This window comes from Takifugu flavidus, chromosome 17, assembly GCF_003711565.1.
Source record: "Takifugu flavidus isolate HTHZ2018 chromosome 17, ASM371156v2, whole genome shotgun sequence".
NCBI classification, from domain to species: Eukaryota; Metazoa; Chordata; class Actinopteri; order Tetraodontiformes; family Tetraodontidae; genus Takifugu; species Takifugu flavidus.
Window position 1 is genome coordinate 10423057 of NC_079536.1, and position 15113 is coordinate 10438169.

Consider the following 15113-nt stretch of genomic DNA (forward strand, 5'->3'; position numbering starts at 1 on the left):
GTAGAAACACCTTTACACTCTGAGCAAAGTTGTTACTATTAATGATCTAAAACCAGATCCATCCAGCAAAAAAGGCAGAGTAATAATAGATAAGTCTATTTATTCCTCCGAGCAGCTCGTGGAATCGTGGAGTGTGTGCAGCTAGTGGAATCATCTGTAGTCAGACAGGGGACGTGAACAGTTTTCTGTTTGTCCAGATTTTGCACCCTGAGGAAGAACCAGGGACCTCGTGGCGCAACGGTAGCGCGTCTGACTCCAGATCAGAAGGCTGCGTGTTCAAATCACGTCGGGGTCATCAGCTTTAGCCCATCAGAGTTTTAGAAAAGCAAAACAAAAGGAGAAAATTGAGGCATTTAATTTGCCTGCTCATGAATCAAATCAATCTTTATTTATATAGCGTCTTTTACAATCAAAATGTTTCAAGGCGCTTTCCAGAATCCCAGGGCCTAGCCCCAGACAAGCAACAGTGGCAAGGAAAAACTCCCCTTTAACAGGAAGAAACCTTGAGCAGGACCAGGCTCATGTAGGGGGACCCTCCTGTTGATGGCCGGCTGGGTGGAGAGAGAGGAGAGGTAGAGGATAGAATGGGTAGAGAGAGAGGAGAGGTAGAGGATAGATGGAGAGGAGAGGAGAGGAGAGGAGAGGGGAGAGGAGAGGAGAGGAGAGGAGAGGAGAGGAGAGGAGAGGAGACCATGACCCAGTGGGGGCGACAGAGGCCTGTCAGGTGATCATGTTTCCGGACCCCGACAGCCTTGGCCTATAACAGCATAGCTAAGATGTCAACCTAATGATTAGACGACCCCCTAAGTATGATAATTTGTCTGTCTATGATAGTAACTGGGACTACAGAATTAGTAACAATAAGCTAAGCACATGACAATGAAACTATGATACATTTATTATATTTCATACAGTTTCTACAATTATATGATGACAGTTATGAGAATAAAGGATTTGCCATTTCCATCAGCACTCAAGTGTTTATATAATGACGCTGATCTCACACAGGATATCTGAAACGAATGAAACCGAAATCCTTTTCTGAAGAGTAGAGGGGAAAAACATAAAGTCATGGTAACCACAAGATGAGAATGCAGGGGTTAATGGTGTTTATAGAAGAGTGAAATGCAGTTGAGACAATCACTGAGGTAAAGTGGAAAAACTGGATTTGCCTCTGATCACACACACACCGATAGTATCAGCACACACTGGCAACGCATGGAGCAACTGAAAGAGCTTTCAGTTGATTCCTTCCCCTGGCATTTATTACTGCTTTAATAACATGAGAGGAAAAGAGAGAAACATATAAACCCATTGTTGATGAGATGGGCTCAAACTGGATTTCGGTAAGCAACCACGTCAACCAACAGGGGGCGCACAACACAAGAATAATGGAAAAGATACACACGTGCCAGTCTTTTAGTTTGCTGACAGAATTCTTTATCGTTCTTTCTTTTATGTTTTTTCCTATTTCTTTTTTAAACGAGTCACAGACAGCAAGAAAAAAATCATGCCGGTGGAAAACAGCTGCATTCTTCCCTGACCCCTCCTGATGCATCACCATTGCACCCACCCTGAGTACATACACACACCTGAGCTTATTGTCTAGCATACACACTATTTTGATTCATACATTCAAAACCCCACAGAAACAAACACATTAAAACATTCAACATCTGTAAACTTTAATCCAAACCAGTAAGAAGACACGAGAACACGTCATCTCAGAAAACGCTTAACGGACGCGATTCTCACTCACTATTACTCCCTGTGCCTCCAAAGTGATGACATCATCAGGTTAATCATACCTGTATCACCAACTCTGCCTGTGTGTGTGTGCGTGTGTGTGTGTATGTGTGGGTGTGTGTGTGGGAGTTGCTCATTACCTGGCCCCACGCTCAGGCCAAGCCCAGTGACTCAGCTGGAGCCAGCACTGTTCCCATGTGGGGGGTGCTGTGGGATTTGTGGATAATCATCTCCAGTTGCTCGTATGGGTGCAGTGAACATTATATCTCAACCTGTGTGTCTACTAACACACTTGAAAGAGGAAAGAGCCCTAAACACAACCCAGACGGTTTACTGTCCTGTAATGTTGGAGTTTAATTGTGCCCACGTGTTTACGGCTGTTTCAGAAGAGGCAGAAGCAGAGCTGAAAACAGGAAATTACCCCTCAGCACACAAAGCAAATAAAATGCCATCCCACACACTCTCACTCATGCTGCACTCACCCTGTCTTTGTCATCCACGACGTCGCACAGCATGTCATCCACGTCCAAAATGCCTCCATCGCCATGCTCCAGCCTGTGGACCTGGACCCAGTAGTTGGGGTCCTGAAAGAAGAGGAAGAATTAGCAGAGTTGATAGGAGACCTATTAAAAAGTTACGGTTATATCACTATATCACAGCATGTTAGCACCGTCAGGACGGAGGAATTGGCAGCTGGTGTCTCCTTGGGAGTCAGCTGATCTCATCACCACGTGGTGTGACTCTGGCCTGCAATTATGGATTGACATGATAATGATGAGGGTTCTAAAATATTTTAATCCCCCACTGGATGTCTGGCCAGATCCACACATGGTTTAAATTTCAACCCTTAAGTGCTTAAAAAGTAGAAACATTCTTCCAACCTCCCCCTTTCAGGTCGAAAAACCATAATTAGATCCAGCTAGAGAATATCATGACAAATTCAGGTAACACAGAGAAGAGCACTGAAGGGAAAAATGACCTTTATGTTATTTAAAGGCTCCCATACACCAGGAAGATGTGTCAAAGAAATTAATAGAGGCGTTAGCACAATATCCATATGATTTGTGGTTTGATGAGTTTCAGCTTTGTGATTTAAATTTGGTCACTAAGTGGCGGTATTGCATATTAACATAATTCTACAGATTTGTTATATTTTCATTATTTTGTGTGCAATTTGAAACCATAAAATCCTATCAGAATATTCTAAGTACTCATAATTTCACAATGACCCATATTTCTGAACAAGGGTTGCAAAACTATGTACAATAAAAAAAAGAAAAAAAATAGCAACATTAAGATTTCATATTGCACACACATCCGGATATTCATGGGGTTGTGAATCCATGTTGGAAAACAGAGTACATAATACAACTATTTAAAGTGTGATGTAAAAATTTAAGAGCATGGAAACATGGCAAACCTGGAGTTTGGGTGTTTAATATTTAGCAATAAATCAATTAAATTAATCAGATCAGCTACTCCCCTGTTTTATTAGACAAACAACAAAATATAACAACAAAAACAGTCTTAAATTAAGTTTAGGGAAATTGATTTTTCATATTCTCAATAGTGCAAGCAGCACAGGACTGATGGCAGGAATTCTAGCAAATATGCTAAACAGGGATATTGACCTTGTGTCATAAATGTCCAACATAACAGGAATTGTGTCTTCCATTTTGCTAAAATGCAAGGGAAAAAAAGTGTATATGTGTCTGAAACGTTAACACCCAACACATTCTCACCCCTGGGTGACCCCATAAATGCAGCCTAATTCCTTCACTGCAGTGATTTATCTTCTAATGCCTTTACAGGGATGAATCTGAATTCCTGCTTTTGACATGTCAGCCATGTAAGGCTCTGACATCAGTCCTTCCGTCTTCTCAAGGAGCATGTCTGAGATTAAGTTTTGCAGCTGTCCTCTATCTCAATCGTAGTTTCTTCCCATAATCCATCTGAGGAACAAGTCAGGATGAGGACCATGCCAAGAAGACCCTGTTAGCAACTGAAGATTAGCATTTTTCCCTCCCGTTTAGCATTTATGGCAGACACAGAACCAGTGTGCTTGTCTTTTTTACTTTGGATTGTTTGCCCTGACTTTTTGGGTCGTACCAGATAAACTTTCCATTCTGACATTAGAGAAACAGTTATTTCCCTCTCTTTGGAACAGGTTCCTCGCTCAACCACAGTGGAGCAAAGCAGCGTATGAAGATAATTAACTGCTGCACGGCTCTGGAAAAAAACATGGAAGAAAAGGAAAAAAGTGACTGAGAAGTTCTTTCCTAACCCATTTATTAGTTTCATAACCGTCCGAGGTGGAATCACCATGAGTTACCAACGTGTGAAATAATGTCACATCCTAGCGGAGACACAGGTCAGACTCTAAGTGACAAATGTTATTAAAGTCTCACAAGGCACAGGGGGACATTATATTTCAACAACAGATTTAACCTGTGCATCAGAGTAACAAAACCATCCACATGTTCTCCAGCAGAGGTTCATCAGAAAATAAAGTGGTTATTCTTCCCAGACCTCATTAACAGCCATCATGTGGTTATTAAACCAGAGACAATGGCCAAGCAGCCATAATCTCACTAAGACCAGAACAAAAAATAAGGAGCAAAATTATCAGGAAACCATCAGTATGGGAACAAATCCTCTGACAGTCTAATTTTACCAGTATGGAGTGATCAATAGAATGCCTAGGATCTATAGGAAATAGTCTCTTTACATCAGGAGCACACAAACTGAAAGATCCCACGATCCCACAAGTTTCGAATCAGCAGAGACTGGTGTGTATGTCTCGTTGTTCTGCATGCCTGCTGCTGCTGCAGAGGAGTTGGAGGCTGACTGTTTCATAACCCTGATGTGGATGTGCAGCCTGTCTCTGCAGAACACGCTGAGTTATGATGGTAACAGTCAGATCTGCTGGGATTCCAGCCTCCCAAGGAATTCTCTCATCCACTAATTATGATGCGATGATTGCCACATTGTGCTTGGAATGACTTTGTTTTTATTCTGTGCTCGTGTTCTTCACAGCGCAGCAGAAAACTTGCACACACTTCGCACACGTGCGGCACAAGTGTTCAGGAGACCCGATGTACTCGTCGTAAAAACTAATATGACTCAACTCTGTCTCGTTGTGTGCGATTGTCAAAGAGACCCACATAAACCTGACACGAAGCTTAAACAACTTCATGAGTCATTACAGGAAATACAGCCACATGCTGCAAATGCTCCAGGAATCTGTGAACAAGCGTGGCTACGGTTGAATTAGTCACGTTTCTGGAGCGTCACTTCTTGCCAAATGGTTGTTCCTTAAGTGACACACGAGGAACAGACGCTTCCGAACGTAAACTTGTGTGCAGGCCCAGCATAAGCCCTGCTGCACTGACACTTCTGCAGCTTGGTGTTCAGCCCAGCGGGAACCATCAGGTATGTTGGGTGTGTCTCTAAGGCCGATCAACCCAGTGACCTGCTTAGTTATTCTGGGCTGCATTCATTCACTCTTATTTTGGATGAGGACACTGACATTCCAGCATCTCGGTCTCGTCAGGTAGGTGCTTATCTGAGCTGCTGAAGGAGGTGAGGTGAAACAGAGGGGTGCTTGTTCCATCTGCCGCACACGCTGATGCCACCCAGGCCAAGACAATGTGACTCTTCAGTGCATTTTTCTGTGTGTTTGTACTTAAGAGGGTTACATGTCAGAGACCACACAAAGGCCGGTGCCCTGGAGGGTGTGACAAAGTGTGTGAGCAGCAGAGACTGGTGTGTATGTGCGTGTGTGTCCTAGCAGGTGTCCCAGCTCACACATGGGTCTCATTTCCTTTATGTTACAGGACCTCGTGGCGCAATGGTAGCGCGTCTGACTCCAGATCAGAAGGTTGCGTGTTCAAATCACGTCGAGGTCAATGAATTTTGCAAAAAACTAACCTAAATGGAGAAAATCCTCTCGTTTGAGTCTGTCAGTTCTGCCTCACAGAAGTGGTTTAGCTCTTCTTTGTATAAATTCCTGCTGTGATGCCTCGCAAAGGTTCACCGAGTTAATCTATTCAAATCCAAGAGTTTCACCTGACAGAGGGAGATTATGAAGAAACAATGTGTTCTTTGTGCTCGTGCACATTTAATAATCTGCAAATCTATGTCTGTCAAACACTGTATATACATGCTGATGAAAAATAAAATAAATGTACAGGATTAACAGTAAATAAACAGGTCAAACTGTCATCATTAACAAGAAATTTCACTGAACTTTACAGTTCAAATCTAACAGAAAATAAGATTATTGATGAAGAAAAATACAAACCAGCATCTTCAGAGCTCAAAATCTAAATTCCCTCAACAAAGCACATGCCAACATTATTCTGTGACCTCTGACCTCAAGGGGTCTGACCTTTAAGCCTCCAGGTCAACCCAACTAAAACTTGTAACTGGACTACAATCACAACTGTGATTTATGGCTAATAAGCAAGTCACAAACACCTTCCACCTGTCACACACACACGCACGCACGCGTGCACGCACGCACACACACACACACACACACACACACACACACACACACACACACACATCTGCAAAAGTTTTAGCTGTTGCTATCAGAGGAAGGTCAAACAAAGAAGATCCTACTGCTAACAATAGATGTACTGCCTCTTATTTTATAACACAGCTCAAGGTGAGAAGAATGAATCCATATGTGTGTAATAATCTGAGGCGTTGTGCGTGGATGTGCGCGTGTGTGTGTGTGTGTTTGTTGGGGGGATGTGGACAGACAGTGGAAGAGGATGAACTGAAGCTTTATGCTGGTAATCCTCTGAGTCAGTCACCTCAAGGCCCTGCATTAATGATGCCCGAACTGACCACAGAGTACAACAGTGAAAGAAACATGACACCTCTCCACACACTGCGCTGCACACACACGCGCGCGTACGTACACACACACACACACACACACACACAGCACATTAGAGAAATATACAAAATTAAATGGCATGAAATAGAAAATAATAGAACACATCCTGCTGCCTCCTACCAGTGTACAGTAGCAAACCAGGAAGCTGCAGGACAGAATTCCCACCCTCATGGGTAAATGACTAATCACAAGCACCCTTTAGTTGCAATAACTGTTGATTAACACTGTGTTTTTTGCATCCAAGATCCTATTAAAGTCTGAACCCAGAATAATCTAGTTTTAAAGTGATTTAAATAAGACGCCACTAAACTCACTGAAATCTCACATTAAAAGGGTGCTTTATTGATGTAATTTAAGAGTTCAAAATTATTTCAGTTTAAAATAGATCAAATTCAGACTTTGAATTCACAACTTTGAATTAATCATTCTCTAAAATGTGGAAATGAACTCTTTTGCAAAGTCATTTGCAAAAACATTTGCAAAGTCACACATTTATAAAGGAATTTGGTCCTGCAGAATTCCGGCTCATTTGAAAACATTCCCGCTGCATTAAGAAGTAAACATTATAATTCACAGTTGAATACATGTGATGGGCTACATGGCCCTTCAATTCAGCTACACCTCAGCTACCCCCTCAGCTACCCCCTACCCTCTGTGTGTGTGTGTGTGTGTGTGTGTGTGTGTGTGTGTGTGTGTGTGTGTGTGGTGTGTGTGTGTGTGTGTGTCTCACATCGTCTCATGGCTCAGCGGGACCACGAACCACTGGTGTGATGAAGGTTCCGCCAACAGATTTAAGCAGACATTATCACAGGAGGAACTCCCTCAATAGTTTCGTAATGAAACACCAGCAAGCCAATTAAAGCCTGAACCTTCAGACAGGACGTAACAGTCATGAAGACGGCATGACACCGTGCACCAGCACTTTGTTATACTTAGCACGTTGTTATAATGAATGTATTTCCATGTATTTCTCTCCTCCACCTGTCCTCCCCCTTCTCCTCTCTCTCTCCCCAGCAGCAGGATGGTCCCCCTACATGGGCCTGGTCCTGATCAAGGTCTTCAATGATAAGGTTTTCCTGTTAAAGGGGAGTTTTTCCTTGCCACTGTTGCTTGTTGGGGGTCAGGCCCTGAGATTCTGTAAAGCGCCTAGAAACAATTTTGATTGTAACAGCTACTATATAAATAAAGATTGATTGTTTGATTGATTGACACAGTGGATTGATTGACTGACAAAGCGGCAGATTTGTGTCTATGGTAGGTTTCAGCTAGTCCATGCAATCAAAATGTAACTTCCAAAACCTATAAGGTAAAATTGTTCTTTCAATCTTTGAAAAAAGAAAACAATTAACTGTCACCTCACACAATGTGCATCAGCTTAGCCAGCATTTAGCACGCTGGCTAGCCGCCAAAAGACTTAATAGCCATGTTCATTAGCGGTCTGTCTGTAGCACTTTGAGAGGCAGCATGTTTGAGTAGCTAGCAGGCACACGTGCATGCAGCACACACAGTGCCAACTCACATCAAAATATAGTAGCATGGAACATGAAACTGCAGCAGCTGTAATTGTGAGTATTTCTGCCTCAAAGCTGAAACTTCAACATGTCAGCTTTGATTTTTTTTTCAGAATTTCAGGTTCAATTTTAACATATAAGATTTCAATATAGCAACACGTGCCCTTATTCTGTCCTGACTAGGCTAACAGGAAGTATTCGTCAGGTTGGCTTTGACCTTTGACCTCGCAGTGGAAGCCAACGCTAAAAGCAAAACTGTCTCCTTGCTCATGAAGAGTGAAATGCTTATCAGAAATCCATCAACAGGAACAGAGAGCGGGGGGGTCGGTGTCATGTTACCTGAGGAGCACTTAAGCATAAGACTGGTGGCCAACACGACTAGCCCATCTGCTCACTCTGGGACTGAGGAGATTTGAAGATAGGAACTGTTGTCATCACACCAAGCGTAATGATTTTTATCATCTACAGCCCAAGAGAACCTTTAAAGGAAGTCTCAGCAACATCACCTTTAGCAACATGACATTCATGTGACAAACATACGCATTACAAACAACCAGTGGATGCATGAATAATTTCCAAAAGATGATAAACAAACATAGAGATTATGAAGCAAAAGGCATAATAAAGGTAAATTGTGATGATGGAGTAACCCTGAATCGCATCCCCTTTGCATACGCAACCACTTTATCACTTATTCCATGATTCCTGTTAGTGTGTAGCCCTGGGGGCGGGGGGACAGGGGGGCTTCTCTGGGAGTCATTTGACTTTTTGATCAACGAAAGCGCGGCTTTCTGTGCAAAACAATAAAAGCAGTCTCAGATTTCCAAGCGTCAAATCAGAATATCAGTGAGGCGTCTGAGGAACCAAAACACAGTCAGGATAAACGTTGCTGGTGAGTGTGTATAGCAAAGACAAGCACCAGCCTCCCCTTTTATAGCAGCCGTCAGCAAATTTGGCCTCACGTCTGTTTATTATTTCATAAGCACAGAGGTTATGCTTGCCAGATGGGACCTTAAAACGGGCCAAGAGAAACAGAGAGGGGAGTGAGAATTTCCCAGAGCAGACAACAAGGCCGAGCTGAAGGTGTTGCCACGCATACGGCGCTGTCAGAAGCTGCAGATGTGGACTAAACGAGGGTCACGGAGTGTGCTCCAGGGTTTACGTTTGTGTATGTGGACGTGGTGCCTGCAGTCTAAATGTGGAGCAAACAACATTTCGAGTGATCACAGTGTAATGCAACAGTGGAGGAGCAGACTGCAGTAAGCCACAGGAAGCACAAAGGGGTTAAGTTTGGACAAGAAGGTCTGGGAATGTCAAACTCTAATTTAGTTTGACTGCTATATAGTTACCAATGACGAGAACACCAAAGCCACTATTTGTCTGTACACTGAAATTTAGATGGCAAAAGAATCTTTTAGCGTGACCTTTTAATCAGCTCACTATATCCCAAACGCACCGGCAGATTCATTAAGAGAGTAAGAGCGAAACAATTGCCTGATGCAAATGTACTTTCTGCTTTCTCAAAATAGCACAATTGTTCTAGACACACCCTTTTTACATCTTGATCTTATGCCCAGAATGCACACTTTAAATCATCAAACCGAGGCCCAAAGCCTGATACTCCATGAGCAAGAAGGAACGGCATGCAAAACCTTGGGCATCCAAAAGGAGAAGAGCAGGACGGGGAGAAAATGCAGCAAAAACTAGCAATCAGCTAAATCCAGGAAAGCGGTACGCTGAAAATACACAGTCGAGCATTTGTTTTGCATGTTTTCTATTGAAGACGTAGATCATGTGCATTTTTTTACATTAGTTAACAATGACTGTAGCAAAGATAGTAAAGCAACATGTAACACTGCAGTGTGATTGGTCCAGAACTGAGAGATTATTCATCTCATACCTTCATGATGATTGAAACTGCTGCAGGTCAATACCGTTTTCTTTGGGTTTTTGTTTTTCCTCATGTACAAATGAAAACAATCTAAATCTGAGTAATGGCTTCACTGCAGAAAGACATCGAACAATCAAGGAGAATGAGGTGCATTGATCTGATTTCTCATAATTACATAACTGCTGATAAAGCATATCACGTTAAACTGTTGATATGATCACTTAAATAATCTGATAACTCCTAACTAACACAGGATAATAATCAAATGTTGATAGATTATACAGGCCCAGTGATGAGGCTGGGTAAAAAGCATCTGACAAACTTCTTACAAAAGGGTAAATAATTAGAACATGAAGAGAAAGTACTGTAGATCTTTAGCCAACCTTCGCAAAAAGCCAATGACCCTGACGTGATTTGAACACGCAACCTTCTGATCTGGAGTCAGACGCGCTACCATTGCGCCACAAGGTCAGCTACTTTTGCTAAAATTTTATTTGAAATGGAACATGTCAACAGGTACTGAAGCATATTCTGACAGGCACGGGGGGCACAAGTCAGCGTAAGTGAGGCAAAACCTTTTCTTCAATTACAAATGAACACGTTACGACGAGGAGGCACACAACAATGGGCTGTTTAAAGGGCTGTGCAGAACCTAGACCTGCCCAACCTGTTAAGCCAGAAAAGACGAGAGACACATTTACCAGTGAGCATACAGTAGTTTCTGGTATCTCGCTGATAGTGGAATTGGCCTCACAGTTTGGGAAATGATCACTCACCCCTCACAGGAAACTGGTCTCACAGGAAAAGGCTGTTCATCTGTGAATGTGCTACATAATTGGAAAATGTAGATGGAGATGTCATGTGCTCAAGGGAAGGAAGACAGGGAAGGAGGAAGAGACAGAGGAGTGAAGTTCAGACTAAAAGGACAAATGAGTTTAATCAGACCAAAGAGATAACAGGAAGTGATGATGCAACAGAGTGGTCATATCCACATTTCTGCAGAACTGCGCATAATTAATATCAAACTGGATGGTGGGAGTGTGAAGGGTGCTTGGAGTATTCAGAGGAGCACATTTAATCTCACTCATATCACACTTTGAAAAATGGTTTTCAGCACATGGATGTGGAATCTGTGCCACTCAATAAGCCTCTTCAGCTCAATACGGTCTTAGTTACCAGGGCTTCAAACTTTAATGGATATATGGAAGGCTATAATAATAATGTAATTATCAAGCCAAAAAAGGGTTAATTAGTCTGGCAATCACAAAACAACTCCACATGTGGTCCGCACTACTATAATGCATTACATATACTTGGTGAAGAGTAATTTTGTGTTAATGCTTTTATTTGAATTATCCAGTTGGAGTCGCTGTCTTTGACTCGGTTTCATTTTCATTCATCCCTATTAAGATTAAAAGATCAAAGGGGCTTTGGCATTTCATCTTAGGTCAGGGGTCGGCAACCCGCGGCTCTCCCTAGTGGCTCCCTGGAGCTTTTTTAAAAATATGAAAATGGAAATTGTTTTAATATAATTTCTGGAGGAGGAAAAACGTGACAAACATTCTTAAAGTTTTCCAGTGCTGTATAAATATGTATAATAAATATTTAATTTCAACATCTCATTATAATGGAAGTTAAACTTAAACCGTCATCGTACAGCAGAGCGGCCACGTGGTGCGTCATTCTCTCCAGGATGCGCTGCAGGGAAAATAAACATTTCATCATGAATGCTCATTATGTATTTGTAGCCTACTTATCATTTGGAAAGTAGGCTAATACAGCTAATATATGTTATATGTTAATATATAAGGTTGCCTTTATTATAAGCCCTATATAAAGGCTTTTAAATTTTTGCGGCTCCAGACAGATTTGTTTCTTGTTTTTTTGGTCCAATATGGCTCTTCCAACCTTTTGGGTTGCCGACCCCGTCGTAGGTGAAAGGAGCTTTAATTCAAAGCAACATAGTATATTACAACTATGTTACATTTTAATGACAAGATCTCCATGCTATTGGTTTTGTCATTTCTAATATGCGAGTGTCTCATAGTCGAGGATTCAAAAATGTAAAGATGATCATCTTCTTCCTACAGGGATGCTCACCCCAATTCTTGAGATAACGTAACTGACCAATTGTTTCATTTGTTGGTTCCTTTTTTATTTAGTTTTACAAAAAAAAAAAAAAAACAGCATTCAGTGTGTGTCCGTGAGGGGCTTTGTATAACTGCTTAGCAAAAATCAAACCACCACAATCATCATAATAACAGAAACAATGCAAGTGCTGGTTCAACAGACTTGTCCTCGGTGCTTGGTGGTCAGGAACATTGGGAACCAGCTTTATAATCTTGTAGTTTGACATTGTTTTGGTGGCTGGCTCTTGTTAAACAGTCAGCACCAGCTCAGGGAAACAGCCCCCATAGAGGTGCACTGTCACCTCTAGTCCCATCACTGCTGGTTAGTGTGGGAAAGAGCAATATGAGCAAGATTAAATGTGCTCCTCTGAATACTTCAAACACCCCTCACACTTCCTCCATCACCAGCCAGTCTGATATTAATCATCAACACTTGTGCAGAAAAGCAGATGTGACCACACTGTTGCAATATCACATCCATCTCTTTGATATGACAAAACTCATCTCTCCTTTCTCACTCCTCTGTCTCCTCCTTTCCCATCTTCCTCCCATGAGTGAATGATGACAGCTCTCTTTAGACTACAATTTCAAATAATGTCCTAAGTTTGCAGTCAGACAGCCCCTGTGAGGTGTTAGTGATCATTTCCCAGACCTTGTATTTAAAAAAAGGCCTCCACTTGCTATGCATACATTAAGGGGTACATTTGAATTTTTCATGAATCAGGAGGTTTGCTGCAGTCCTGAATAAACTTAAAGCAATGATGCACATATAAAATCTTGCGCTGAGCTCCATCATGGCTCATTTTGCAAACAAACTGGCCTGAAAGTGCACCGTGACACAGCAAGTCATCAACAAAGCAGATGTTTTAACAACCACAGACGTGTATTCCTTCTGTATGATGTGATCTTGACAGCTGACAGCACATATGGCCGCCCGTCTGCTTTCTGCTGCACCCCTTTCAGCTTGGCGATAAAAGCACCTTCCAAAGCCAGTGGAAAGGCCTGACTCACACCCACGATGTGCAGCCGGCTCGTGCGAGTCTGCCGACATGCATGCGTTTGCACACTTGAACTAAAACAGACTTTCTACATTAATGTCAGAGATTCTTCAGGCTTAGCAGAAAAAGAGAAATCAAAGCCAAAACTCCCTGCTGAGTCTGTGAGAACACTTGAAAATCCCTTGGAGTCACTCTTGATTGCCTTAAACCTTCCCAGCACCTGCCCGAAGCAGACGTTCAGTCTCAGAGGGTTTGAGTGTTAAATATTTGGTGGTGAAGCAAAGAAATAATGTGCACGCACAGGTCTCATTATCCCTCTATGAGTGAGAGATGGAAAATATTGAGTTTAAAGAGTTTGCAATGACGACAATGTCATGCCACCATCTTTCTCTCTGTCTTTTAGTGGTGCCAAGTCCCAGTCTCATCTCATCACCATCACAGCCTTTCTGTCATCAATATTTAAATGTATATGTTCTTTATGTTGTATAAAATGAGTGTGTGAGTATGAGGGAATAGAGGACAGAAGGCAATTGATAGAAGAGTACAAGGAGGTAGAGGAGGGAGATGAAGAGGGGAAACAAGCTGGAGGAGGGCCATTGAGAGAATGTACCTGCAGGCTGTGCTGCAAAGTTCATGTTAATGAGATCAGTGAGAGAATTACACAATTCAGAGCAGAGGTTTCTCACACACACTTTGATCAAAGGTAATTTCTGGATGTGTTCCTGCTTGAAAAGGTTGTTTTGTTTTTTTCTTTCTAAAAAAGCCCCGCCATATTTCTTTCCATCAATCCACAACTTATAAATGATGTTGGTGTCACTCACTCAAACTGATGCAGCAGAGAGTGAAACAACACCAACTACATTAGCCGAGTTAAGCAAGTCGGAAGGTTGCGGCAACTCGTCATCGTGGTGAGCCGGTAATGCATTTTAATACCTATCTGACTGCATGAAATCCCAAAGCTGCTCCATCACCCTGTCAGACGCACACTTTCACTGAGGCCGCCTCATCAAACGCAAAGGGAGAATCGCTACTCTCGCTTAAGGACCACCGGAGCTACAGGTGAGCTGAGGGAAAGCTGTTAATCTTGAGTTCCATCTCCACGGAGGATCGCCACAGAACAGGTTCGACGGCTGTGTTTGAGAGGATATAGACGTGCAAATCAGTAGTAGTGTGAGGCCGAACCAGACGCCGAGAACAGATGGGAACCAGCTGAGCATGCGTGTGTTTCTGTTGATGTCTACAGCACAGAAAACCTCAAAATTGGAGAAAATTTGTGATCCGGAGCAAAGACATTCTTTCAATGACCTAAAAGATTTGGATAAACGTGGATTTTTGAGTGTAAATGTGGTCAAACATGTAGAAAACAATTTTTACTGGGTTCTGGCTAGTAATGAAGTATTATGGAGCAGTTCTAATTTGTACCTGGTCATGAATGGAACAGGCAGGTTAGAATCTGTCTTTGGAATCCCTTGCGGTGCTATGTCATTTCTAAAGACGAGGGCTGTTGGAACACCTATTGGGTTGACAGACAGAAACCGGCTGAACTTGAATATTCACCTCTAAAGCTAACAAGCTAGCAAGGAAAGTACGCAAACACACACTCTGTCTCTGCGGCATGACAGAAATATAACCCAGGGCAGCAACACACACTAATCGGTGAGGAAATTGCAGTCTCACAGTTTCATATAGAACCATATGTTACACAGACTTGCTTGGAATAAGCAAATGGATGCATTAGTGCAAACAGAAGCTCTGAGGTGCACCAAAGACCGGACCCCCTTCCCAGCAAGGGTTGAAAACAAATGTAACCTACAGCATGTTTTTAACAAACTCAATTAAAGCCTCTGCTGCAGACATCAGTTTTAGAGGAGCAACAGACAAACAAGCATGCTAAATGTTCACATTCAAATGCTTGAGCCGTCTTTTCTG

The 15113-nt window shown here is 42.4% G+C and overlaps 1 protein-coding gene and 3 non-coding genes across 13 annotated transcripts in view; 2 read left to right on the top strand and 2 right to left on the bottom strand.

Moving 5' to 3' along the window:
• Positions 1-15113, bottom strand: part of LOC130513723 (partitioning defective 3 homolog) — a 239643-nt gene that overhangs the window by 215098 nt on the left and 9432 nt on the right. For 9 of the 10 annotated variants that reach the window (XM_057012690.1, XM_057012694.1, XM_057012689.1 and 6 more), the window contains exon 2: positions 2229-2330. In XM_057012690.1, the coding sequence (XP_056868670.1) occupies positions 2229-2330 (102 nt within the window). Of the gene's footprint in view, positions 1-2228; positions 2331-15113 lie in introns of those variants that run through there. The other variant, XM_057012696.1, reaches the window with a different exon arrangement.
• Positions 224-295, top strand: trnaw-cca (transfer RNA tryptophan (anticodon CCA)). The gene has a single exon. It is a non-coding gene; the product is annotated as a tRNA-Trp (tRNA).
• On the top strand, positions 5583-5654 carry trnaw-cca (transfer RNA tryptophan (anticodon CCA)). The gene has a single exon. It is a non-coding gene; the product is annotated as a tRNA-Trp (tRNA).
• Positions 10457-10528, bottom strand: trnaw-cca (transfer RNA tryptophan (anticodon CCA)). Its single transcript has one exon. It is a non-coding gene; the product is annotated as a tRNA-Trp (tRNA).